The sequence below is a fragment of the Canis lupus genome, chromosome 19 (genome assembly GCF_048164855.1).
Source record: "Canis lupus baileyi chromosome 19, mCanLup2.hap1, whole genome shotgun sequence".
In the NCBI taxonomy this organism is placed as follows: Eukaryota; Metazoa; Chordata; class Mammalia; order Carnivora; family Canidae; genus Canis; species Canis lupus.
Genome location: NC_132856.1, coordinates 49,820,073 through 49,846,437, shown reverse-complemented (window position 1 = coordinate 49,846,437; position 26,365 = coordinate 49,820,073). Strand labels below are relative to the sequence as shown.

Genomic DNA, 26,365 nt, shown 5'->3' with positions numbered 1-26,365 from the left:
AGGTGTTTTTCTGAAGACCTCCAGAGAACCAGGGACAGGTTTTCCAGCAGGCAGAGGTGGGGGAAACCTTCGAGTTTCCGAGGCCCCAGAGCAGATTGGAGAGGGGCCAGAGCAGCCTCGGGGAGGTGCCAGTGCAGTTATCATATTTGGATGAGGTTGCACATTAAGTCCTTGGTCTCCCTGTTTCAAACCTGAGTGCGACTCTGTTTCCAGTGCCACCAAAGTCCCCAGCGGGCATCGATAAATATCCACTGAATAAACGAATGTTGGAAGGTTGGAGTGAGAATTTGGCAGGGTTCCCCAGCTCCATCCAGGGAGGAGGGAGCCTGGGATCTGGCAGGCAGCAGAAAGCCCATCCATGATCACAGTGGCCCAGTCCCTGGGCCAGCTTAGAGCCTAGCTTTGCCACATCCTCTCCACCTGTAAAATAGATGGGCTGAAGCATTAGGAGAAGACAGGGCAAGGGATATAGACATCCCAGGTCTATAACTGGGGATTCTAATAGCTCTCACTGTGTCCATTCACTCATTCCACAAAGACTGAGTGAGCATAGGCCAAATGCTGAGCAATTTCAGAGGAGTGATTAAATAAATATGACAGCATGGAATGGTCTCTCAGAGAAAGTGATGTTTAAGTGGAGACACCTAAACTGTAAGAAAAGTCTTGAGATGTGTGCCTCAGTTTCCTCATCTGTAAATTGGAAGCAAAAGAAATCGCTCAAAGGATTCTTGAATTCAATTAATAAATAATCAAGGATAGCCAGGAGGCTGCCGTGGCTAGAAGGAGTGAGCAAGGGGAAGACCTGGAAAGAGAGGTGAAAAGGAAGTTCACCTTCACGACGGAGGTAAATAGTGCAGGGCCTGTGCTCTTTGGGCAGGACTTTGGCTATTACTCTAAAGAAGGTGGGAGCCATGGAGGGATCTAGGCAGAGGAGGGACAGGACCTGACTCAGGTGTTCACAGGCATCCTCAGGCTTTTTTTTTTTTTTTTTTTAATTTTATTTATTTATGATAGTCATCACACAGAGAAAGAGAGAGAGAGAGAGAGAGGCAGAAACACAGGCAGAGGGAGAAGCAGGCTCCATGCACCGGGAGCCCGACGTGGGATTCGATCCCGGGTCTCCAGGATCGCGCCCTGGGCCAAAGGCAGGCGCCACACCGCTGCGCCACACCGCTGCGCCACCCAGGGATCCCAACATCCTCAGGCTTTTCTGGGGAAAATATACTAGGAAGTAAAGGGTGGAGCTGGGAGCCCTGGGAGGAGGCTACTGTGCTGGTCCAGGTGAGCGATGGGACCAGACCAGCTGGGGGTTGGGGAAGGGGTGAGAAGTGGGCAGATTCCAGGTCGGTGTCATTCTCTTCCTTCTCCTCCTTCTTTTTCTTTCTGTTAAAATCCTCTAAATAAAAAAGGGAAAGTAAACATCCAGCCCTCATCCCTAAGTAACCAAAGTACCCTCAGCCCGCCACATTTTGGCTGGTCCCTGCAGGGCACCCAAGTTCAGGCTCAGTCTCCATGGAGCGCCCCGCCCTGAGCCCCAGGGACCAAGGTTTGGCTCACTCACCCGGTTTCTAAGGGAGTCCGAGGTCAGCCAAGAGCCAAGCTGCACGCTCTGGAGACTCCGGGGACCCTGGAGAAGCTCCATGGAGGCCTCCACTCTCCTCCTCCACTTGGGCACGAGCCTGCATTTATGGACCCCCACCTGTATGCCACAGCTCCGAAGAAAAGGTCTGCCTCGTATCACAGGGAAAACTGAGTCTCAGCGGGCCACAGGATCCTTAGGGCCCTCAGCCAGAGCCAGTGACAGAGCCGGGATTCAAGCTATTTTCATAGCAAGGGCAATCCCATTAAAAGCCACAGCAGCTAACACTTATTGGGTCCTTACTAGTTTCTCAACCCTGGGCATGCACGATCTCACTTAATTTTATCGACACCAGAGGGGTGGGTTGGTAAATCCGGTCTCACAGCTGAGGCGCTCACGATGTGGGGGCTCCCTCAAGGCACGGGATGCTGGGATTTGAACCCAGATCTGCCCAGAGCCCGTCTGCAGGCAACGGGGGATCCTTCCCAGGAGACTCGAGTTTGCAAAGGAGGGGGCGGGGCGGGGGAGGCGAATCGCTTTTGTTTTCAGAGGGGTCCCGGGAGGCCCGGAGGCCTCTGCCACGCCCCGCTTTAACGTGGCTGAGTCTTTCCTTCGGGTTCCCGCGCGCTCAGCTGGGGCACCCCGGGGCCGAGCGAGGTGCGGCCCCAGGCACGCGCGGGAGCAGCCGGCAAGGGGGTCGCGGCCGCCGACCCGCAGAGCCCCGCAGGCGGGACCCGCAGCCCCGGGGGCCGCCGGGAGCCGCGCCCCCGCCGCCCCGCCCCCTCCCCGGGCGCCGACCTCGGCGGTCACGTGACCCGGCCCGGCGGCCGCTGGGGCCGGAGGGCGCGGCGCGCGGACGCGGCGGCCTGGCCAGGCGGGGCCGGAGCGGACGGAGCAGGCCGGAGCGGGCCGCGCGCCGGCGGGGGCTGCGCCGCGCCCGCCCCTTCCCCGCCCCGCGCGGGGCGCACGCGCGCTCCTCCCGCCGCCCCTCCCTCCGCGCGGGGACCCCTGGCGGGCGGCGCGAGGACATGGCCAGCGACGCCGTGCAGGTAGGCGCACCTGCGTCCGCAGCCGCCCGGCGGCCGGCCAGCGCCGGGGACCCCCGCCCGCGCGTTGCCGGGTCCCCCGCGGCCCGGGTCGGCCCGGGCGGGGGCCTCCCGCGTGCCCGGCGCCCCCTCCCCGGGCCAACACGGTGGAGCGGGCGCGGTCCCCTTTTCGGCAGGTGGAGGTATGCATCGAGGGGGAGCGGGGAGGTCCGGAAGGCCCCGCTGCACCCCCAAGCTCCGCCCCTGCCCGAGGATTAGAGGGGGCGCGGCGGAGGCTCCACTCCAGTGTCTGTGGCTGGCTGTGCGTCCCGGTGCCCGCCGCCCCCGCCGCTCGACTCGGCACTCCCTCTCCCCAAACCCAGCGTTCGGTTCCCGGCAGGTGCCGCTCCACCTGGGGCAGGTGCCTGGCGCAGTGGCCCGGAGGGGAGGAGGCCGTTCGGTCCGTGCCCCTCCCCCGCACAACAAAGCTCTGGCGGCCCCCCGCCTCCAGACTGAGCTTTATGATGATCCGGACGCCACCCAGATTGGCACCTGTTGGCGGAAGTGTCCTAGAGTCACCTCATTAGGTTGAGGAATGGGGGACCCACAGTGGCCGCGCTCAGGGCTACCAGGTGGAACCTTATCCCAGGCTGGGGATTCTCTTGGACCTGGAACACTACCTGGGCATGGGTGGCAGGGCTGGGTCACGCAGACACACACAGCCTGGCACCAACCTGCCACCAGCCAGGTTCTCCGTGTACCACCTTGTGAATATCACAGCCTTGGACTCACCTTCCACATCTGTGACAAGCCAGGCCAGAATGACTTCTGACCTTCGGTTCAGAATCTGAGGCACATCCTGTGCCTCTGGTGCCCTCAATAGTGCCTCAAAATCCCTCTGTTGTCCTGTGGTTGCTGTGTAACTGGGTTTTCGTCTCCTTCTGCACCTGCCCCCATCCCCTCTGTGTCTCCCCCATGACTCCCTGTCCCCCACCCCAGTCCTGCTGATGGCCTGTCAGCCTTGCCGTGGAGCTGGGCGTATCTGGTGTTGCCGATCACATAAGGTCAGACCTTGGGGCTGGGGTGGGCCGGGGTTTCTGACTCTACCCCCAGCCCTGGGAGGGCTCTGTAGGAATCCCCTGGCGCATGCATGCACTTGGCATGTGCGAAACATGACCCGGGTGGAGGCCGTGATTCCTGGAATGAGGCTGGACCTGTGCTGTTGTCCCCCCTCCCATGTCTTCCCCACTCTGTTCCCCCCTCCTGGTCATCCCTTGTGCCTGCTTGGGCCTGCCACCCTGTCCCTCTGTCTGTCCCGACGTATGCCTGTCTGTTTTGTGTCCGGCAAACGGATGTCCTGTCCAGATTCCGGAAACGCCCAAAGCATTGAAATCTCCGGACATGAGGGTCTAGGGCCCTGGCTGCTCTGGGAAGGGGGGGTTCTGGGAGGTGGACCCTCTGGACCTGGGTCTCGTGTGGGAGGTGGGAGGTGGGGGAGCAGGGATTCTCCAAGGCTGGGCCAGGCTCCTGATTCGTGGGTTTGCCTTGCTGGCCCAGGGATCACCTCTGCCCTCTGGGTAGGAGTGAGTCACCCAAGGGAAGAGAACCCAGGAGGCTGGGCCTGTCTCCTTCCCTCCCTGCTCTGCGTGTTCTCAGGCCTCAGCTTCTCTTCCTGTCTGCCTGGACTGTCCCTATTTGAGCTGGCCTGGACCCTGGCTGTACCCTGCTCTGCCTGCTAGGGATGGGATGGGGCTGGGTGGTAGGCGGGCACTGGTCACCAGCTGGTAGTATTAGGTGAACTTGGGTTTAAATTCCAGCTCTGTCACTTTCTCACTGTGTGTCCTGGACCCAGTGCCTTTGCCTCTCTGAGCCATGGTCCTGCCACCAAAAAAATGGGTCTACAAGGGTGTTCATAGTCCAAAGGGAGAGATGTAGATGGGCCTGTGCTCTGCAGGTGGAGCTGCTGAGAAATCCTTACTGGTGGTCATGGTCAGCAGCCCAGGGTGTGAATCTGTGTCCTTTATTGCAGGGTTTCTTGACATCAGTGCTATTGATGTTTGGGGCCAAATCATTCTTTGAGGCGGGGGCTGTCCGGTGCACCTTAGGATGTTGATCAGGTTCCCAAGTCTCAACCCAAAAGATGCCAGGAGTACATCCTCCCCACCCCTAGTTGTGACAACCAAAAACGTTTCTGGATGTTGTTCAGTGGCCCTGGAGGTGTGTGTGGGGATAACCTCCCCCACCCCGAACTGCTACTGTCACCTCTCTCAGCCTGTTTCTTCGCCTGGAGAGTAGGGAAGAATAGTGGCAGTGGCTCAGGATTCATGTGATGGGTTGGTAGGATGGTGAGAGTGACACTCTCAGCTGAACCCTTGCTGGGGACAGCTGCCCTCTGGTTTGGCTGGGAGCCAACAAGGACTTTCCTCATCTGTGCAATGGGTCCCCCAGTGGGGACTGTCATTCAGTGCCAGGCCTGACACTTGGACAGGGTGAGCAGATTCTGGGCACTCCTGTTTTAAATCCCAGCCCTTGGGCAGCTCCAGTGGCGCAGCGGTTTGGCGCTGCCTGCAGCCCGGGGCGTGATCCTGGAGACCCGGAATTGAGTCCCACGTCGGGCTCCCTGCATGGAGCCTGCTTCTCCCTCTGCCTGTGTCTCTGCCTCTCTCTCGGTCTCTCTCTCTGTGTTGCTCATGAATAAATAAATAAAATCTTTAAAAAAAAATAAAGTAAATCCCAGCCCTTCCTCCTGCTGGCTGTGGGGCCTCAGAGCAAGTTATGACATCACCACTCCAGGCCTTGGTATCCTTGTCTTGAAAATGGGGTGATGACAGTACCCACCTCATGAACTCGCATTAGGTGACCTCAGCAGAACTCCTAAAAACTACTCTTCTTATTATTAATAGTCATACTTGGCTTTTAGTGGGCCACTGGTTTGTGGGTACTCTTAACCCAGCCCTCCAGCACTGTCTCCTCATGATGTAGGGCTCAGAGAGGTGGCCCTGGCCTGGCTGGGCCCTACCTGTGGTTACAGCAGTGGGTGACCAGACTGAGAGGAAGCCGGAAGTAGGGACTGCCTGCGTCAGCAGGAAGGGGGCTGGCCATAGAAGCCTCTCTGGCGGGCTTGTGTGTATCTGTGTGCATGGGGTAGGCACAGGGTGGGCACACACGTGCCTGCCTGTGTTTTGTGCACACACCTATAGGTACACGAGAGGGTGTATACACCTAGGGTAGCCCCTGGAGCCTGCATATACTCAAAGGAGGCTGGTCTCCATGTCTACACTAGCGAGCATGTGAGGTGTGTGCACACCTTAGCAACCTCCTAGGATGTCGAGGGAGGGCTGTCCCTGGTTGCCTCCTGAGAAGTCAGGCTTAGTCCCGGAGAGGGCACAGGGAGGGAAGGTCCTCTAGGTGCCCCAAAGCCCCAGAGCTGGCCCCACGCAGGGGATGCTGGGAGCTAGCAGGAAAGAGGAAGTGGCGGTCAAGAGGCCCTGGGAGGGCTGAGGTTCAGGAAGAGGGCGGGGCCCTCAGCCCGGACCCAGGATGGCGGAGGCCAATCCCCCTTTGGACCAGGAGCTGGAGGTCGGGGCTGGGGTCGGGGTGGGGGGCCAGAGAGGACCCCGGTGACACAGACCGGAGGTCCTGCCCTCGGTACCTCTCGATTTTGGACCAAGGAGAGATGGGTTTAGGAGTTTTCTGTTTTGAAGATGAAAATACGTGGGGTTTTTTTTGAGGCTCCCAGGTCGGGGAAATAGAGAAGGAAGGAGACAGGGCTCTGCTATTTAGGGCCCGGTTGTAGAGGATGAGAGCAGGGGAGACAGAGCTTGCCAGGACCTCCTAGTTTGAGGGTACAACAGGAGAGAGGTGGGGCCCGTCCTCAGAACGTAGTTTGGGGTTATAGCAGAGGGAAGACGAGACCTGCCCTTGGCACCTCCCAGCGTGAGGGCATAGCAGAGAGGAAGGGGGCCTGCTCAAAGGATCTTGACCCCATTGTTTTGGGGAGGGGTTGGCAGCAGAGGCCTGTCCTGATACTTCCTTGTTTGAGGAGCAGCAGAGGGACAATGGAGCCTGCCCTTGGGGCCTAGTTTTAGGGACAGTAGAGGGGAGTTGGGGCCTACCATTGGGACCTCCTACCCTAGGGGGACAGCAGAAGTGACAAGGGGTCTGCCCTCAGGACCTTGTTGGGGGGGCAATGGGAGATAGGGCCTGAATTTAGGGACCTCTTCATTTGGGGGGGCACACTGGTGAGATAGTGGTGCCTGTCCTCCAGAATCCTACTGCATAAGAAATAGATGAAGGGAGACGGGACAGTACTTATGGGGTCCCCTCGCCTCAGGGGCCAGAGGAGGAGGAAGCCCATGCCCTTGGGACCCCACAGTTTAGGGCAGTCAGGAAGCAGAGACAGCACCACGTCTCACCTCCCGGCTTGGAGGGTCGGAGCATGTTTTGGAAGCCCCCGGCCGCGAGGAGGCCAGGCCAAGCTGGCTGAGCGCATTGGGCGCTGCGGTGTCCGGGCCCCACTGACCGCGCTCCGTCTCCCGCAGAGCGAGCCGCGCAGCTGGTCCCTGCTGGAGCAGCTGGGCCTGGCAGGTGCGGACCTGGCGGCTCCGGGGGTGCAGCAGCAGCTGGAGCTGGAGCGGGAGCGGCTGCGGCGCGAGATCCGCAAGGAACTGAAGCTGAAGGAGGGCGCCGAGAACCTGCGGCGGGCCACCACCGACCTGGGCCGCAGCCTCGGCCCCGTGGAGCTGCTGCTGCGCGGCTCCTCCCGCCGCCTGGACCTGCTGCACCAGCAGCTGCAGGAGCTGCACGCCCATGTGGTGCTGCCTGACCCTGCGGCTGCTGCCCGAGGTGAGTGGGGGGCTTCTCCAGGGTTGAGAGGCTGCGGGACTTCGGGGGTTCAACCGCCAGGGTTGAGCCTAGCCCAGCTGTCCCCACTGGCCTCCACACACAATCAGAAAAAAACACCAAAAACCAACCAACACCCAGGGAAAGCTTAACACCATCACACCACCAGCAGCCAAACACCAACAGCCCTACATGGTGTCACATGAGTATCTGAAGACTCACACAGTTGTAACAACATCCGGACAACCCGCAAGGATGCTTTTTTTTTTTTTTTTTTTTATTTATTCATGAGAGACACACAGAGAGAGGCAGAGACATAGGCAGAGGGAGAAGCAGGCTCCCTGCAGGGAGCCTGATTCGGGACTCGATTCCAGGACCCTGGGATCACGCCCTGAGCCAAAGGCAAACACTCAATTACAGAGCCACCCAGGCGTCCCCTGAGAATGCTTTTAAAAATTTCCTTAATTCTTATTTATTTAAAAAATTCTTACTTGGGGTCAAAAAACACATAACATGAAATTGATCATTTCAATCATATGTGTACGGTTCAAAAGGGTTCAGTAAATTCACGGTGTCATGCAAGACATCACCGAACTTTTCATCTTGTGACCAAGGATCCTTCCACATCATGCCAGTAGCCAGAGACCCTGACACACAGTATATACCAGCACCTTGATGACACCCAAGGATGGAGATGCTGGCATGCGAATCCCCAGAGACTTCCATACTACCACCCAGCACCCAGACAGACGCACACATGGTCACAGCAACACAGGGACAACATCTAGAGCCTTTCACACATGATCACACCAACCCCCAGACATTCACACCCACACAGCTGTCCGACCTTTACAGATGCACATTATGCCATCAACAGCTAGAGACTTCCACACAGACAAGGCTTACAGACTCTCAAACACCCATACGCCACCTAGACAGGTTAGCAGCTGGAGACTGGCCTGTCATGTCAATTCTCAGAGACAATTCATTCAACACCCACCATCTCATAGGATCACATCCGCATATAATGTCCCCCCTCCCCTCAGTCACACTACTCTCTAGCACTCACACAGAAACATGCCAGCATCCAGGGACACGTGTGCCTGACTGTACCAACACCCTGACAGAGCCGGTATAGACACGGTTGTTAACCAGCCCGTGGGGATCTGAATGCACTCTTGTGCCAAAAGTTGGAAATATGTGCCTAGGGGTCACCCCAGCACCCAGGCCTCACACAGTCATTCTGAATAGCACCTGGCATTTCACATAGTTACACGAGCACCTAAGGAGTTACATAGTCATGCCAACACCCTGTGGGCACGGACATAACCACACCCAAACCCACAGACTCCCACACAGCCATAGAAGTCGTTGGGGGCTTCAGTACACAGTCACACCAACACCGAGGACTTCTATACACCTGGACGCTAAGCCTACACTCACTGATGCTGCTCTTGTCCCAGGGATGAGGGGAGGGCTGGAGTGGGGGGACCTTCTGGGCCCTGGCCCTCATTTCCTCCTTTACCCGGCCTTGGGGGGCAGAACCCAGGCTGGGCAGGGGGTGAATCCTCTCAGCTGGGCAGAGCCTCTTAGGTAGGAAAGCGAGGGCCATGGTGACTCTGTCTTACCTGCCCCCTTCTCCATAGATGCCCCCCTGTCCCCTGGTGCAAGTGGCCAGGCCTGCTCGGCCACCAACCTAAGCCGCGTGGCTGGCCTGGAGAAGCAGCTGGCCATCGAGCTGAAGGTGAAGCAGGGGGCAGAAAACATGATCCAGACATACAGCAATGGCAGCACCAAGGTAGGTGCAGCCTGTGTGCGCATCCCCCTGTGTGCATGCACACCGGCAGGCAGATCACAGGCTGGGGGTGGGAACCAGGGTGCCACCTATATCTCTCTGCCCCATGGGAAGCTGGGACCCTCTGGGTTGGGGACGGAGGGACCGATGGGTGACTTAGAGGCCAGGCCAGGATGTGGGCAGCCTGTGGGGGCATGTGAGAAACAGGATGGCTGTGTGTGATGTTAGACACAAAGCAGAGTCCGTCCCCCCCCCCCATACTCAATTATCCCAGACACTTGAGGGATGTCCACAGCTGGGGCAGCATTCGGCCTCTCCTGGTGGCATCGTGCTGACACATATACACATAGCAAGGTCAACACTTACACACACACATGCTATCATCCTAACATCTAGAGACACACCCATAGTCATAACATCTAGAGGCACAGAGACTCCTATCAACACAGGCACACATGTATGCTGTCATAACATCCAGAGAGACAGCAGTAACAGCACTTAGAGATCCATGGAGGGTCACCACTATGACCACCTCTAGACACAGAGACACATGCCATCATGTGACACCCAGGACACATGGCACAGGCCAGCAGAACACCTGACATACAGACACGCAGACCATTAAATTCACACCCTGAGCCTGGAGTTGTCAAACAGATACCCCTGTGCCCCAGGCCTGGTGTCCCTGGACTCCACTTACTGCAGACTGTCTCACACAGCACCCCCCACTCACCCTTGAACTTGACTATGCGGCTGCAGTCAGGGCTACAGCCGCCTCAAGGAACCCTCACCCACGTGTATGCCATTCTGACAGCTGACAAATTCAGTGCCTTTGGCTGCCAGGCACGGATCAGAGCCCGCACCCAGATTAGCTCCTTCAATCCTCAGCCTGGTGGCAGCTGATGCCTTAGTGCTCCCGTCCCTGCAGATGAGGGAACGGGCCCAGAGAAGTGGAGTGGCTTGCCTGGAGTTACCCAGGTGGCAGGTGGCAGGGATTCAAGTGCCATGAGCTACATCTGCACAAAAGAATGCACGGATATTCCTGCTGTGTCACGGTCGCCATGGCCTGTGTGGACAGAGGGCCAGCAGCCAGTGCCCAGTTGCCTAGCCTGCCCCTTACAGCCCACCTCTGCCTCCAGGACCGGAAGCTGCTGCTGACAGCTCAGCAGATGCTTCAGGACAGTAAGACCAAGATCGACATCATCCGCATGCAGCTCCGCCGTGCTCTGCAGGCCGGCCAGCTGGAGAGCCAGGCCGCCCCCGACGAGGCCCAAGGTGAGCCCCTCACCCTGAGACAGACGAGCCTGCATTCTGGCCTGTGGAGCTCAGCTCCTCAGCCCAGATGGGGACCTTTTCTGAGGCAGAGAGGTGGCTGTTGTGACTCACAGGATGACCCAGACCCGTTCCTAACCATTTCCTGGCCTATTTCCCATTTTGTCCCATGGACGGTTTGTGCTAGGTCAGGTCCTGGCGGTGCCCCAAGACCAAAACTGCTGCTGCCTTTTTATTTGTGTGAATAAAGTTTTACTGACACGCAGCCATGCCCATTCATTTACTGTCTCCTTTTTTTTTTTTTTTTTTTAATTTTTATTTATTTATGATAGTCACATGAGAGAGAGAGAGAGGCAGAGACATAGGCAGAGGGAGAAGCAGGCTCCATGCACCGGGAGCCCGATGTGGGATTCGATCCCGGGTCTCCAGGATCGCGCCCTGGGCCAAAGGCAGGCGCCAAACCGCTGCGCCACCCAGGGATCCCCCATTTACTGTCTCCTAAGGCTGCTTTTCACTGTGACAGTAGAGCTGAACAGGGGAGACAGAGCCTGTGTGTTCCACAGAGCTGAAAATATTTACCTTCTAGCTCTTTTTTTTTTTTTAATATTTTATTTATTCATTTGAGAGAGAGAGTACAAAGAGGGGGATGGGTAGAGGAAGAGGGAGAAGCAGGCTCCCAGCTGAGCAGGAAGCCCAATGCAGGACTCGATCCTAGGACCCCGGGATCACGCCCTGAGCCAAAGGCAGATGCTCAACCACTGAGCCAGCCAGGTGCCCCAACTCTCCAGCTCTTTATGAAAAGAAATTGCAGACCCCTGCCACCTTGTCATGTTGGCCCCAGTCGTGTAGGAACTGTGGGTGTCCACAGTGTGTATCTGTTTCCATGTATGTGTCCGTGTGTGAATGAATACCTGGGAGCGTCTTAAGCTAATTGTCCACCTGAATTTCATGACAAGACCTTGATATATGTTGTGTGCAAGGGTCATGGTGGCTATGTTACTAATGTGTATCAGTATTAATGTGACATTGTGAGGACCAGGGGCAGTGTGTATGTCCCAGTAAGTGTGTTACCATGAGAAAGCGCTGTGCGAGCTGTTAGGGGTATTAATGTGTTCAGGCTGCTGTAACAGAATGCCATAGACTGGGTGCCTTTTTTTTTTTTTTTTAAGATTTTATTTATTTATTCATGAAAGATACAGAGGCAGAGAGAGGCAGAGACACAGGCAGAGGGAGAAGCAGGCTCCATGCAGGGAGCCCGATACGGGACTCCATCCTGGGACTCCAGGATCACGCCCTGGGCCGAAGGCAGGCGCTAAACCACTGAGCCACCCAGGGATTCCCCTGGGTGCCTTTTAAACAACAGAAATTTATTGCTCACAGTTCTGGAGGCTGGAGTTCCAGGATGAAGGTGTTGATCCAGTGTCTGGCGAGAGCCCTCTTCTGGGTTCAAAGACCACCGCCTTTTTGCTGTGTGTGTCTTCCTGTGGTGGGGGTGGGGGTAGCTTTCCAAGGGCATCTCTTATTAGGGCCCTGGTACCATTCAGGAGGGCCCCATCCTCAGGACTTGGTCACTTCCCAAAGGCCCCACCTCCTAACACCTGGTACCATCACATTAGGGGTTGAGTTTCAATATATGACTTTTGGGGGAATAAAAACATTCACCCCGTAGCAGTGGGGTATATAACTCAGATGATGGTGGGTTTGTCTTTGGGGTATGGGAGGCGTCAGTGTGATTGTTCATCTGTACTGGGAATACCTACATGGGCTTCTTGGTGGCCATGTACGATGGTATGATCATGTCCCTGTGCCTCTGGGTGATGTTGTAATCTTGACTAGTGGTGTGATTTTGTCCCTGTAAGTGTAAGGGTCTTGGTGACTCTCTGGACACATGTTGACAATAGGCCTGGGGGTGAGAGTGTGACTGTGTTTGTAAGGTGATGTGCCTGCAAATATCAAGGTTCCTGTGACACTGTGTCCATGTTGTTGATGTCTAGGTGAGTGTCACACACCTGTGAGTGGTAGCGTGACTCTCTCTGACAGAGCACTAGGGTCCGAGTCTGGGTCATTATACAGGATGGTGAGACTGTCCTCGGACCCTCCAGCCATGGGTAGTGTGGTCATGGCCTTTTGCCTCCAGTGACAGTGTGTCCTTATGCCTATCTCTGTGCCATCGAGTAACTGTAGTCATCCTGTATTGGGCCATGGCTGTGTCCCTGTGACTTCCTATTGGGTGTGACACTTGGTCTATGTCCCTGTAATAGGGGATCTTTGGGCCTGTGACTGATGATGCCACCCTGTCTGTGTGACTGTGTGATGGCATTTCTTTGCCCTATCCCTGTGCCTTATCCATGTGCCAGTGTGATGATGTTTCTTGGGCTGGAGGTAGAGCCCCAGAGTTTTGCCACAGTATAAATGTGTCCCATAGGATGTTTGTGTCTTGTGGTCATGTCTCTCTGTCCAGTAACAATGTCCCTGTGTGGCAGTGTGACTGTATCTTTGTGAGAACGTGTGTTCCTCTGCCTGTGGGTGACAGTGTACCTACTCTGGTGACAAAGTGAGAATGCCACGGTTACCCTGTGCATGACAGTGTGGTGATGTCTGTGTGACAGTGCTCTTGTTCTCCCAACGGCATTATATTTCACTATGTGGACGGTCACATTCGTTTACCCAGATGACTCCTGCAAACGGGGTTGTTTCCAATCTTTTGCTCTTAGAAAGAAGGCTGCAGTGAATAACCAAGTACGTATGTTAAGGGCAGAGGTGTTTCTCTGGGATAAGGTTCCTGAGCTGAGATTGCTGAATCGAAGGGCAATTACAATTGTGATTTTGATGGATATGGCCAAACTGTCTCCATGTGTCCCTATGCCTGTGTGTCTGTCTCCTTCTGGCTGTCCAAATGGCCATAATGTCCTGGGGACAGGACAGGACCTGGGGATGAAATGGGACCCTGCCAACATGTCCTTTAAGCCTGTGTGGATAGTGTACCTGTGTAGATGACTGTCCCTGTATGACAGCCTAACTCTGTTCCTGGGATAGTCCCTGCGGGTGACAGTGTTTGGACAAAAGAGTGATTGCATCTGGGTGGAAGTGTGACTGACCGACTGTGACCGCTTGCTTGGGAAAAACGTGATACGTCTTGGTGGCCAGTGCCTGTCTCCATGCATGAGTGTGCGTCCGGGGCTGGGGTGGCTGAACCCGGGTCCTAGGCTGGCCTTACCACCTGGCACCCCACGCCCACAGGGAGTCCAGACCTGGGGGCCGTGGAGCTGCGCATCGAGGAGCTGAGGCACCACTTCCGAGTGGAGCACGCCGTTGCCGAGGGTGCCAAGAACGTGCTTCGCCTGCTCAGCGCAGCCAAGGCTCCCGACCGCAAGGCCGTCAGCGAGGTGAGGGGCGGGGCCTCGGCGAGGGGCGGGCCCCAGCAAGGGGGCGGGTCCAGCAAAGGGGCGGGAATTGACCTGGAGGGCCTTGAGGGATGTGGAGGCTTCGGCCGGGGGCGGGGCTTCAGTGGGCGGCACCTCGATCGGGGGCGGGGCCTTGGTCGAGGGCGGGGCCTTGGTCGAGGGCGGGGTCTAACGCTCCGAGAGCCAAGGAATAGGACCCCGATGGTTTGAGGGGTTAGGCCAGGTAAGACTTAGCTAGGCCCCCCCCCCTCCAGCCACACTCTGTCCCTCCCGTCGCAGGCCCAGGAGAAACTAACCGAGTCCAACCAGAAGCTGGGGCTGCTGCGGGAGGCGCTGGAGCGGCGGCTCGGGGAGCTGCCCGCAGACCACCCAAAGGGGCGGCTGCTGCGGGAGGAGCTTGCTGCGGCTTCATCTGCAGCCTTCAGTGCCCGCCTGGCCGGGCCCTTTCCCCCAACGCCCTATAGCACCCTGTGCAAGCCCGCGCCACTCACAGGTGGGTCCTGCCTCCTCAGCTCTGTACTTTGGATGGCCTCTCCCCAAGTCCTGAGACCCCTAACCTAAATCTCCATTCTCCCTACCCCTGGACTCCCATCTCACTGTTCCCTCTGTTCTCCATTCACCCTAACCCTGTAGCCCTGGGCCCCATTTCCCTAGGCCAGACACCCCCATGCACTCTGGACTTCTAGCCCCGGCTTGCCCGCTGATTCTGGACTCTGGCCCCCATGCCCACCATGTCCCCATCACTATCCTTCCCTACCTGGCCCTGGTATTTCCTACAGCCAGAGCCCCCCAGCCCAGTCCCACCACCCCTCACTCTCAGAACCCTCAGTCTGGAACCATTGTCTTCTCCCACCCTAAAGTCAGCCAGCTCCTCCCTCCTTAGACCGCTCAGCTACTACTTCTCCCTTAGAGACCAGCCCTGCCCTAGACCCTTGCCCCCATCTCGGACCTCAGGTCAGCTCCCTGAATCCTACCCCAGAACCCCTAGTCCAACCCAGCTCCCCATTGCCTTGATCATCAGCCTGTGCCCTAAACCTATCTTCTGTCACTAATTCCCAAGCATTCAGAGCCCCTTCCCAGTGTGGCCCACCCCAGTCTCCCCCCTCCCCCTTGTCACGTATTTCTCACTTGGGCACAGCCATCCCAGTATCAGATCTCCTGTTCCACCCTGATTGTATGCTGGCCACATCTGGACATGTCCACTTCACCTGCAGTCCCCACCTTTTGGCCTGGCCCAGATGTGGGTCCCCCTGAGCCTGCCCCTCCCTCAGGAACTCTGGAGGTACGTGTGGTAGGCTGCAAGGACCTTCCAGAGACCATCCCCTGGAGCTCCTCACCCGCGGCAGGGGTGCCTGGGACCCCTGACAGCCGTACCACCTTCCTGAGCCGCCCAGCCCGGGGCCTTTACAGCCGCAGTGGAAGCCTCAGTGGCCGGAGCAGCCTCAAAGTGGAAGCTGAGAACACCAGTGAGTGGGCACTAAGGCCTGGAGGAGTGAGATGCAGTGGGGATCTTAGGGTGTCACACACTTGTAACACTTTAAAAAACTGATACATTACAGTCATTAGGATGGATTCTGTTAAGAAAAAAAAAAAAGTGTTAGGGAGATAGTAGAGAAATTAGAATCCTCTGCAGTGCTGTTGGGAACATAAAGTCCTTCAGCCACTGTGAAAAAACTAAACATGGAATTACTATGTGATCAGTAGTCCCACTTCTGAGTGTATATACAAAAGAGTTTAAAGAAGGGACTCAAGTTGATAGTTGGACACTCATGTCCATAGCAGCATTATTCACAATGGCCAAAATGTAGCAGCAACACAAGTGTCCATTGACAGACAAATGGCTAAACCAAATGTGGTATGTGTGTGCGGTGGAGTAGGTAGTATTCAACCTTAAAAAGGAAGGGCGTTCTGACACAGGCTACCCCACAGATGAAGCTGAGGACATCACCCTAAAGGAAATAAGCCGGTCACAAAAAGACAAGGACTGTATTATTCCACTTCTATAAGGTACCTAGAGTAGTCTAATTCATAGAAATGGAAGAAGGATGGTTGCCAGTAGTTGGGTTGGAGGGGAGAAGAGAACTTTTGTTTAATGGGGACAGTTTCAGTTGAGGAAGATGAAAAAAGTTCTGGACATGGATGGTGGTGTAGTTGTACAACAGTGTGAACTGTAAACTTGAAAACGATTACAGTGATAAATTTTATGTTATATGAATTTTACCACTTTTTAAAAAATCTGATGTATAGGAAAAAGTATGTATAAAAGAGGAATAACAATGGAACAAACACCCACGTTACCACCACCCAGGTCAAGAAATAGAACTCTCTAGAAACCCCCTTGCCCCTCCTCCCCTTTCTAGTCCCTTTCCCTGTCCAGAGGTAGCTACTCCCCTGACGCATTGTTATCATTTCCCTGCTTTTCTTCGTAGTTTTAGCATCAATGTACACATCTCAAAACAACAGAGTTTAATTTTGCCTGGTGTTTGAACTTTACATACGTGGAATCATACAGAATGTATTCCATAGTAATGGCTTCTTCCATTTAACATAGTTTGGGAAGTTTATCCATGTCGTTGCATGAAGCTATAGTCCATTCATTTATTTTAACTCCTGTTTATTTATTTTTATATTTTTTAACTCCTGTTTAATAGCCCATTAGACTATTAGACTGAGCCATATCAATTGTGGGGGCCTTTTAAAGTAAAATATAGTAATTGTTGAATATCAGTTAATAAGGCTATGTTATAGCTTATATATTCTATTTATAGATATTTCTAGTTTGGGTCCCTTATATACGCATATATGGATATATATGTATATATGCATCTCCCCATTATACCTGCATGCATTTTTCCAGGGTAAGTTCTTAGGAGTATATTGCTAGAAGTTGCATATAAAGCGAAAGTGAATTTGGATCTCTACCTCACATCATACACAGAAATCAACTGGAAGTTGATTAAACGCCTTGATGTGAAAGCTTTGTGAGGGTAGCGTAGCAGAATGTGATGGGTGGAAGGGAGGATTTCTTTACTAAGATATGGGCCAAGATGCCTCCCCCCAACTCCAAACATTTCCCGACATCCTCCTCCACCCCTCATTCCAGGCGAGGTTAGCACGGTGCTCAAGCTGGATAACACGGTGGTGGGGCAGACATCCTGGAAGCCATGTGGCCCCAGCGCCTGGGACCAGAGCTTCACCCTGGAGCTGGAAAGGGTGAGCTAAGTTGGGGGATGGCAGGGCCTGGATCCAGGAGGAGGATCCAAATCCTCCTTGGGCAGTGCCAAATGATGGCACCCGTTCCTCTCCCTCCAGGCTCGGGAACTGGAGTTGGCCGTGTTCTGGCGGGACCAACGGGGCCTTTGTGCCCTCAAATTCCTGAAGTTGGAGGATTTCTTGGACAATGAGAGGCATGAGGTGCAGCTGGACATGGAGCCCCAGGGCTGCCTGGTGGCCGAGGTACAGCCCGACCCCTGACCCTATGAAAATACTTCTTGCATCTGCCTACTCGCGGTTTTCTAGAAAGGGAAGATATATGTGTTGGATTGGTCTCTGAACCTTGATAGAGAAATACATATAATTAGTTACTTCAGTGACACAACTTAAGCTGGGATTGGTTTTGTTTTAAGGGAAGAAATTAAGAAAAAAGAAAAGAAAAGAAAAGAAATTGCAAAATTTCACCAAGCCAAAAAAGAAAAGAAAAACCTGGTGGCACATCAAGGAGATTGCTGTCAGAGCCACAGTCGAGTAGAGAGAAATTCCTTCTACAGTGGTGTTAGGATTAAAGTCTAAATTGAGGTGTCCTGCATTTGGCACTAGAGACAAGTGTGCCATAGTGGGCTGGATCATTCTTGGTTGTCCTGTAGGGTGCTGAGCAGCATCCCCAGTTTGCACCCAGAGGGAGCCAGCACCACCCTCCCTCCAAGTTGTGACAATCAAAACGGTCTCTAGACATTGCCCTGTCCCCTGGTTGAGAGCCCATGTTCTAAATAACATTCCTAGCTGATCCCTTGTGGTGTGAGCCAAGCCCTGTCCTACTTGCTTTGCTGGCATTAACTTGTTAATCCTTACAATGACCCACTTCCACCCAACCCGAATCAGGAGGGATCGATTCAGGAGGGATCGTCATTAGTCACCTCTGACGGGGGAGGAAACAGAGGCACAGAGTAGGAAAGCCATTGGCCCCCTCATTCAGTCAAAATTTTCCTCAAAAATTCTTTAAGTGTGCCCCTAACACATACGTGTGCCCTGTTACATATCCACATCTCCATGTGGGAGTTCTGACATGATCTCATAATCGAGCCCCACTGAAGAAAAAGAGCAGAAGGGCCGGGCAGGGCAGTGACATTGCTCTTCCATTAGGAAGACCGGCCAGTACCAAGCAGGAATGGTGGGGGTGGTAGGGGAAGGGGGCAAATTCTGAGGCAAGCCTGCTGGCCCTCAACGTTCACTTGTAGCATTCTGTTCTATTTTTCCGCCTCCCCCAGAGTGCCAGTCAATAGAACTTTCTAGAGTTCTGTTGTCGATGAGCCTACAATAGTTGCATTCTGTTGTAGATGGGAATGTTGTATATGTCCACCGTCCAACATAGCAGCCGCCAGCCACTTAGAGCATGGCTAGTGTGACCAGGGACAGGGAACTAAAGTTTTCATGTTACTTAAAATTTTACTGAATTTAAATAGCCTTACGTGGCTAGTGGTGAGCGTATCAGACACACATAAAGTCACACAGTTCTGTGACTTTGGCGCCTTCTAGAAGATGCTTCGGAGTTGGGAGAATGCAGCTAGACTAGTGGCTTCCCCATACCAGCTGGAGGGCTTGTTGAAACACAGGTTGCTGAACCCCACACTTGTATTTCTGACTCCGTGTGTCCAGGCAGGGGCCTGGGTATCTGCATTTCTGGCAAGGCCCCAGGTGCTGCTGCTGGTCCAGGGCCCCACTTGGGGAATCATGACCCTAAATGATGTAGGACCTTGCTGGAGTTGCACGTACCTCTTGTTGGGTCAGGACCCCCCACCCCACCCCTAGAGGAGGTCTTGGTTGCCTGCTTCTTGACTTTCTAAGATGGCACTTCAGGAGGTGGCCCTACCAGGCACTGGATTGGTTTTCTAACCCCTTAATAAGTTACAACATCTTCATACTCTGTTTGGATGTGGAGCCACAATAATTGGAACCCGCAAAACATAAGGGTGTGCCTATCTACGCTCTCAGGGCTTCCCCACCACCTAGAGCTGGGAGTGAGTTCTTATCCACTGGCCCTTCTCTCCAGGTTACCTTCCGCAACCCTGTCATTGAGAGGATACCCCGGCTCCGAAGGCAGAAGAAAATTTTCTCCAAGCAGCAAGGTGAGGTAGTGGTCAAGGTAGGGAAGAAGCCAGGGGTCCCAGGAGTATCATGAAGGGTGACCCCCATCCCCTGTACCCCCCTCCCCCCCTCCCCCAGGGAAAGCATTTCAGCGCGCTAGGCAGATGAACATTGATGTTGCCACCTGGGTGCGGCTGCTTCGAAGGCTCATCCCCAATGCCACGGCCACAAGCACCTTCAGCCCTGGGGCTTCTCCAGGCCCCGAGGTCCGCTCCACAGGGTAAGGAGGATGCTCTCTGAAGTCTAGGCTGTCCCTGGTTGCATGCCGGGGTGCTTGGTCCCACACACACCCTCCTCTCTTGGTCTGCAGTGATATATCTGTGGAGAAGCTGAACCTTGGGACTGCCTTGGATAGCTTACCCCAGAAGAGTCCTCTGGGTCCTCCTTCCAGCCCATCAAGCCTGGTGAGTGTTCCACTCCTTTCCCCCCACACCTGGATCTTCCAGGCTTCTCTACCCACTCAAGACCCAGACACCACCAGGAATTTCCCTGGGTCCCATATCTCTGCTAGAAGCAGGTGGTCGCATTCTCTATCCTGAATAAAAACATGATCTCAGGAGCCAGGCCACCTGGGTCCATGTTCCTGCAGTGTGACCCACGGCAAGCTGCTTCAACTTGCTGTGCTCTGTGCACTGGCCTGTAAAACAAGCATGTGTAAAACTCACTTCGAGGATAGAAGTCAGGATGGTGGTTTTCTCGGGGTGGGGTGGGGGGGTATCATTGATAGGAGGGAGATACGAGGGAGCCTGTTGGGGTCATGGCCATGTTGTGCCTCTTATTTATTTATTTATTTTTAAATATTTTATTTATTCATGAGAGACCCACACAAAGAGGCAGAGACATAGGCAGAGGGAGAAGCAGGCTCCCTGTGGGGAGCCCGGTGCAGGACTCAATCCCAGGACACCAGGATCATGCCCTGAGCCAAAGGCAGACGCTCAACCACTGAGCCACCTAGGTGTCCTTATGTTGTGCCTCTTAATGTAGGTCAGAGATCAGCACGCCTTTTCCATAAAGGGTCATGGAGCCGATATTTTCGGCTTTGTGGGCCAGACTGTTTTGGTCACAGTGACTCAACGCCCTGGATACAGGGCGATCTCACATCCCTGAGATCATTGTAGAAAACAGCTGTAGGGGATACATACATACACCAGTGGGCATGGCTGTGTTCTGGTTAAAGCTTTATGGATGGACACTGAACTTTATTTATTTATTTTTTAAAGATTTTATTTATTTATTCATGAGAGATGCAGTGAGAGAGGGAGAGGCAGAGGGAGAAGCAGGCTCCATGCAGGGAGCGTGATGTGGGATTGAATCCCGGGATTCCAGGATCACGCCCTGGGCTGAAGTGAAGGCAGGTGCCAAACCACTGAGCCACCCAGGGATCTCCACTGAACTTGGAATGTCCTATCACTTTCTCAGATCACAAAATATTACTCTCCTTTTGATTTTTCCCCCCAACCCCTTAAAAATGTAAAAGCTATTCTCGGCTCACGTACTGTACCAAACCTCATTTACCCACCCCCGCTGCGTGCAATGCATACCCAGATGGACATGTTTATAAGAGCAGGCCCCTTGGCCCAGCTCACATTTTATGCATTTTATACCTCATTTGAAAAAATAGGAAAAAAGAAGCAGGGGGGAAGCCTGGGTGTCTCAGCAGCTGGGCATCTGCCTTCAGCTCAAGGCATGATCCCAAGTCTGGGGATCGAGTCCCACATTGGGCTCCCTGAGGGGAGCCTGTTTCTCCCTGTGTCTATATCTCTGCCTCTCTCTGTGTCTCTCATGAATAAATAAATAAAAATCTTTAAAAAAATGATAGTATATGCTTCTGTATTTTATTTACAATAATATAATGAGATAGGTCATCAGGTGAGTTTGGCAAAACAAAATCCAAAAGTTTAATACCATCAAATGCCAGGCAGGGCACAGGGAGACAGGCATGTAGATTGTTGCATCTCCTTAGGAGGGCATAGCTGGTTGCCCTAAAAATGGACATCGTCTTGACCCAGGAGTTCCAATCCTGGACGCTCACACATGTGCGCATCCGGAAAGTTCACTGCAGCGGCTTTGTGTGGGCAAAAGTGGAAACGGCAACGTCCATCCATAGGAGAGCCAGTGCTAAGTAAATGACGAGGTGGGCTGTGACAAATGAAGCTGGTCTCCCAGTGCTGGGACAGAGTGGTTTCCATAACAGGTTGTCCAGTAGGGGAGGCAAGATTAGAATATTGTCAATAGCGGAAACAAGTGAAATGGAGCCTCTCCCATCACTTTTACTTGTGTGGGTATAGAATATATTTAGAAAGGTACTCAGGAAATCATTGATGGTGGCTGGTTCTGGGGAGGGTGGCTGGGGCACGAGAGGCCTGTCTTTCCCACCAGCCACCTACTTGTACTGATTGCATTTCTAGAACTGTGTCTGTAGTAGATGATGATGAACCAGTCGTAATATGTTCCCATTCACCATGTATTTTTTTCTAAAATTTTATTTATTTACTGGGGGGGGGGTGCAGAGGAAGGGGGAGGGAGAGAGAGGAGACTCCCTTCTGGGCGCGGAGCTGGAAACAGGGCGATCTCACATCCCTGAGATCACAACCTGAGCCGAAACCAAGAGTTGGACACTTAACTGACTGAGCCACCCAGTCCCCCCCACCCTCTTCCATTTACAATATGAATTTTGACTCTTTTCAAAGTTACATGCCCATGTGGTATAAAGAATTAAGTAGCTTTTAGGGCAAATACCCATAAAGGAAATATGTAGGTAAATGGTAAAATATATTTATAGCATGAAAAAAAAAGCAGTGAAAGGGGACAGGGAGTATGTGTGGGTATGGCAGGGAGTGGGGGGTCCGTTAGTTACTTAATATGATGGTCAGCTGACCACCTGTGAAGGCGACATCTGCATGAATGGCCTGAAGGAGGTAAGGGAGGAGCCGTGCAGATGTCGGGGTGGGGGGATTCCAGGTAGAGGGAATAGCCTATGCAAAGGCCCTGGGCTGGAAACGTGCTTGGTGTGTTCAGGGCGTGGGGGGAGGGATAGCGTGCCTGGAGGGCAGTGAGCAAGAGGGCAAGTGGAAGGAGAAGTGAGGTCAGAGAGGTGACGGGAGCCTCGGTGGCTATTGTGGTTATGGGTGCCTCTGACTTCCCTCTCTCTGCCAGAGTTCCCCGATCCAGGAAACTACCACCACCCCGGAGCCGCCTTCAGAGACCCAGGAGACCCCAGGCCCCGCCCTGAGCAGGTGACACCCCTCCCCTGCTCACCACCCACCACCCCTGCCTGCTGTCCTTGTCCCCACCAGTGTCCTCTCTCCACAGCCCTCTGAAGAAGTCGCCCCTGACCCTCGAGGATTTCAAATTCCTGGCGGTGCTGGGCCGGGGTCACTTTGGAAAGGTGAGGCAGGGGGCAAGGAGTTAGGGGAACAGGGAGTTCCCGGGCTGACCATTAAGGTCATCGCTGCCCTTTGTGGTTCCAGGTGCTGCTCTCTGAATTCCGGCCCAGCGGAGAGCTGTTCGCCATCAAGGCTTTGAAGAAAGGCGACATTGTGGCCCGAGATGAGGTGGAGAGGTGGGGACCCAGCCCAGGCCCTCTGAGAACCTCAGTCTTTTCTTCAGGGAGATGGGAGACAGAGCAGTGCCCTCTCTGGAGCTGCTGTGACAGTGATTCATAACAGTCACTGGCACTAATTAAGCTAGTACTTAAGATACTAACTCTTAGAAAGCACCCACTATGCACCTTATGTTCAGGAACTCATTCATCCTCCACGACAGACTGATGAAGTAAATACCATTATGGTTCCCATTCTGCTGATGGCACAGAGAGGTTGAGCGAGTTGCCCAAAGTCACAAAGCCAGTAAGCAGCAGGTTGGGGATTCAAGCCTAGGGACTCAGGCTCTGAAGCCTGTACCCTTAATGGCACCATGGCCCACCTCTGCTTTGAGTCAGGGCCCTGGGTTCAAACATCACCTCTGCCACAAAGTGCTTGGAGAGTCTGGGGAAGTCACTTTGCCTTCCTGATCCACAGCCTCCCTGTCTATAAAAGGGGAGTAATAATGCCTTTCTTGCAGGGTGGTCAGGTGGATTAAGTGAGAGGATGCATCTAGAGCATTCTGCACTACCTGGGCCCCTGCAAGAAGGCCCAGTAGAGGCACTGAGATTGTCCCTAAGCTTTCTGACCTCCTTTTGTTGATCAGGAACCCAACTCAGATAGGCTTAAGCAAAAGAGGAATTTATTGCTCTGGATCAGAAAAGTCCAGGAGTGGACTACCTTCAGGCATGTCTGTATCCAGGTGCTCACATGACATCTCTCAGTCGACTTTCCTCTTTGTAGGCTTTGCTTGCAGTCTTCTCAAGGGGACAGAGATAGCCTCCTGCCCCAGCCGTGTAAGACTCATCCAGTAGTTTTAGCCCTTCTTCCTTAATAATTCCAGCAGAAATCCTGAGATTGAGCCCCACTTCCTTGGCTTGCCCATTCCCAAACCAATTCCTGGCCAGGGGAATGGGGTGTTCCCATTAGCCCCCCCTGGCTGTTCCCTAAAGGGATATCAGGGGGTTGTTACTAGGATGACAGATGGCTTCCGGGTGCGTGTTTAGCAGACAAAGCTGCTGAGGTTCAGAGACACTAGGCAGCTTGCCCAAGGTTGCGCAGCTATGTGAGGTCCTCAGCAAACAGCTGATGATCGAGGACCCTGGAGTGTGGGAGATGGGGTAGGGGACTGCTGTGGTCTCTGACCCCCGCCCCCTGCCCTACCCAGCCTGATGTGTGAGAAGCGGATCTTGGCAGCAGTGACCAGAGCAGGACACCCCTTCCTGGTGAACCTGTTTGGCTGTTTCCAGACACCAGAGCACGTGTGCTTCGTGATGGAGTACTCGGCCGGCGGGGATCTGATGCTGCACATCCACAGTGATGTGTTCTCTGAACCTCGCGCTGTGTGAGCTCCCCACCCGTGCCTCAACCCCCAACAGGCAGTGGCAGCCCCCCCTTCCCCTCCACCCTTCGGCCCCTGCCTCCCCCCACCCTCCTGGAGTTTTTTGGGGGGATGTCTGGGGGGCTTTTGAGGATGTGGGAGCCAGGCTTCTATGGCCTTCCTTCCTGGCTGAGAGGCCTGGCTCCGTCATACCAGCTTCTCTCTGCAGCTTTTATTCAGCCTGTGTGGTGCTGGGGTTGCAGTTTCTCCACGAACACAAGATTGTCTACAGGTGTGTGCCTTGTGCGTGCCTCTGCTCCTGTACGCACGCTCTGCCCACCGAGGGGCCCTCAGGCTTCAGGCAGGGCCCAGACCCCCACTCATCCCTCTTTACATCCCCCTCCCAACCCATCACAGGGACCTGAAGTTGGACAATTTGCTCCTGGACACCGAGGGCTATGTCAAGATCGCAGACTTTGGCCTCTGCAAGGAGGGTGAGGGGGGCGGTTGGGATCTGAAGGGCTGGCCTCTGGGGTTTAGACAGAGCGGGGAGGGAATGGAGTCCCCAGCCCTCCCTGGGTTACCCCCCACCCTGACCCTGGGATGGGGCTGGCTGGCTGAGCGGGCCACCCCACGCTGGGCTGGCCTACCTCTGGGAGCACCCCTCCCTCCATAACCTCACATGGCCCTCCTGCCCCCAGGGATGGGCTTTGGGGACCGGACCAGCACATTCTGTGGGACCCCGGAGTTCCTGGCACCCGAGGTGCTGACAGACACATCTTATACGCGGGCTGTGGACTGGTGGGGGCTGGGCGTGCTGCTCTATGAGATGCTGGTTGGTGAGGTAAGGCCCCAGGCTGCCCCCACCCTGCCTGACCCTGGGATGACGCTGGAAACTGCTTGTGCTAGCTGTGGGATCAGACGGGGCTTTGGTGTGCTGTGGGGTGGAGGCAGCTGGCTTTGCCCCCCCGCCCTTGCCTCAATGTTCGCATCTGTAAAATGGGGTACTTACCTTCTCACATCAGCCAGCACCCAGGGGAAAGTGTGCTGGAGCCGAGGGCTTAGGTGGGGCTGGGAGAGGAGTGGCCAGAGGAGGGGCCTAATTCACCCTGGCTCTCTCTGTCCCCAGTCCCCATTTCCAGGGGACGACGAGGAAGAGGTATTTGACAGCATAGTCAATGATGAGGTTCGCTACCCACGCTTCCTATCAGCTGAAGCCATTGGCATCATGCGCAGGGTGAGGAGCACCCCCACCTTGGGCCTGGGCAGGGGCTCTGGGGCCAGGAGGGGGAAGACTGACAACTGTCCTCCCTCCAGCTGCTGCGGAGGAATCCCGAGCGGAGGCTGGGCTCCAGCGAGAGAGATGCTGAGGATGTGAAAAAGCAGCCCTTCTATAGGGTGAGGTCACCCCATGTGCCTGGCCAACTCCCCACCAGAGACCTGGTCATCCCCCCCAACCCCCAGGGCCTAGTCATTTCTCCCCTACCCAGACAGCCACTTCCCCTCCAGCATTGTCCCCTCCATATCCTCCCCTCCCTTCATGCCCACTTACCCTCCTACACCCACATCTCCTCCAGGCTGGCCTGGTTCCTGGGTATGAACCCGGGGCTCCCTCTCCCCCCACCCCAGGGCTCCCCATACATAAACTGTGATCCTTACTGGGCCCCCAGCCCCCACTGGACCCCTCCCTCTGTGACTCCTTATGCTAATCCCCGCAGATGCAGGGCCGGCCCGGGCACCTCCTGCGTCCCCCCACTCCCCCTGCTGACCCCCTCCCTCTCTCCCCCTTCTCCCCCACCTAGACACTGGTCTGGGACAGTCTGCTGGCCCGACGCTTGCCACCTCCCTTCGTGCCCACGCTGTCAGGCCGCACGGATGTCAGCAACTTCGACGAGGAGTTCACGGGGGAGGCCCCCACGCTGAGCCCGCCCCGCGACGCGCGGCCCCTCACGGCCGCAGAGCAGGCCGCCTTCCGGGACTTCGACTTCGTGGCCGGGGGCTGCTAGCCCTCTCCCCTGCCCCCCACCCCCCCGACCAAGCTCTCAGTAGTTTTTAAAAAGGCCTTTGGGGTTTGCCCCATCCATGCAGTCTCCGGCTCCTCGCGTGTGCAGTGACGCTGGCGCGGGGCGGGGGGGCGTGTACTTGGAGGCGGGGAGAGTTGTGGGGGCAGATCCAGCGCGTGGCC

At 55.0% G+C, this 26,365-nt stretch overlaps 1 protein-coding gene across 3 annotated transcripts; it reads left to right on the top strand.

Annotated features, from left to right (window-relative positions):
• The first annotated feature begins 2,506 nt into the window (after nt 1-2,506).
• Nucleotides 2,507-26,267, top strand: PKN1 (protein kinase N1). 3 transcript variants are annotated; one of them, XM_072786985.1, is made up of 22 exons: nt 2,507-2,628; nt 7,146-7,449; nt 9,093-9,244; nt 10,381-10,516; nt 13,754-13,899; nt 14,197-14,410; nt 15,189-15,383; nt 17,021-17,130; nt 17,230-17,373; nt 19,184-19,259; nt 19,357-19,498; nt 19,589-19,682; nt 22,435-22,514; nt 22,591-22,666; nt 22,749-22,840; nt 24,028-24,204; nt 24,410-24,472; nt 24,598-24,674; nt 24,882-25,024; nt 25,310-25,417; nt 25,498-25,578; nt 25,983-26,267. In XM_072786985.1, the coding sequence occupies exons 1-22, from the start codon at nt 2,608-2,610 to the stop codon at nt 26,184-26,186; spliced, it is 2,835 nt and encodes a 944-aa protein (XP_072643086.1). In that variant the 5' UTR covers nt 2,507-2,607; the 3' UTR covers nt 26,187-26,267. The 3 variants fall into 3 exon arrangements, with proteins under 3 accessions (XP_072643086.1, XP_072643084.1, XP_072643085.1); XM_072786983.1 differs by lacking the exon at nt 2,507-2,628 and adding an exon at nt 3,597-3,668; XM_072786984.1 differs by lacking the exon at nt 2,507-2,628 and adding an exon at nt 6,053-6,183.
• The last annotated feature ends 98 nt before the right edge of the window (nt 26,268-26,365 follow it).

What these genes read in the sequence shown, in the direction of transcription:
- PKN1 (XM_072786983.1), top strand. Translation starts at nt 3,612, where the DNA reads ATGGCCTGTCAGCCTTGCCGTGGAGCTGGGCGTATCTGGTGTTGCCGA. An exon ending in AGTGGAAGCTGAGAACACCA is followed by an intron (nt 15,384 to 17,020) that starts GTGAGTGGGCAC and finishes CCCTCATTCCAG; the next exon opens with GCGAGGTTAGCACGGTGCTC. An exon ending in GAACACAAGATTGTCTACAG is followed by an intron (nt 24,473 to 24,597) that starts GTGTGTGCCTTG and finishes AACCCATCACAG; the next exon opens with GGACCTGAAGTTGGACAATT.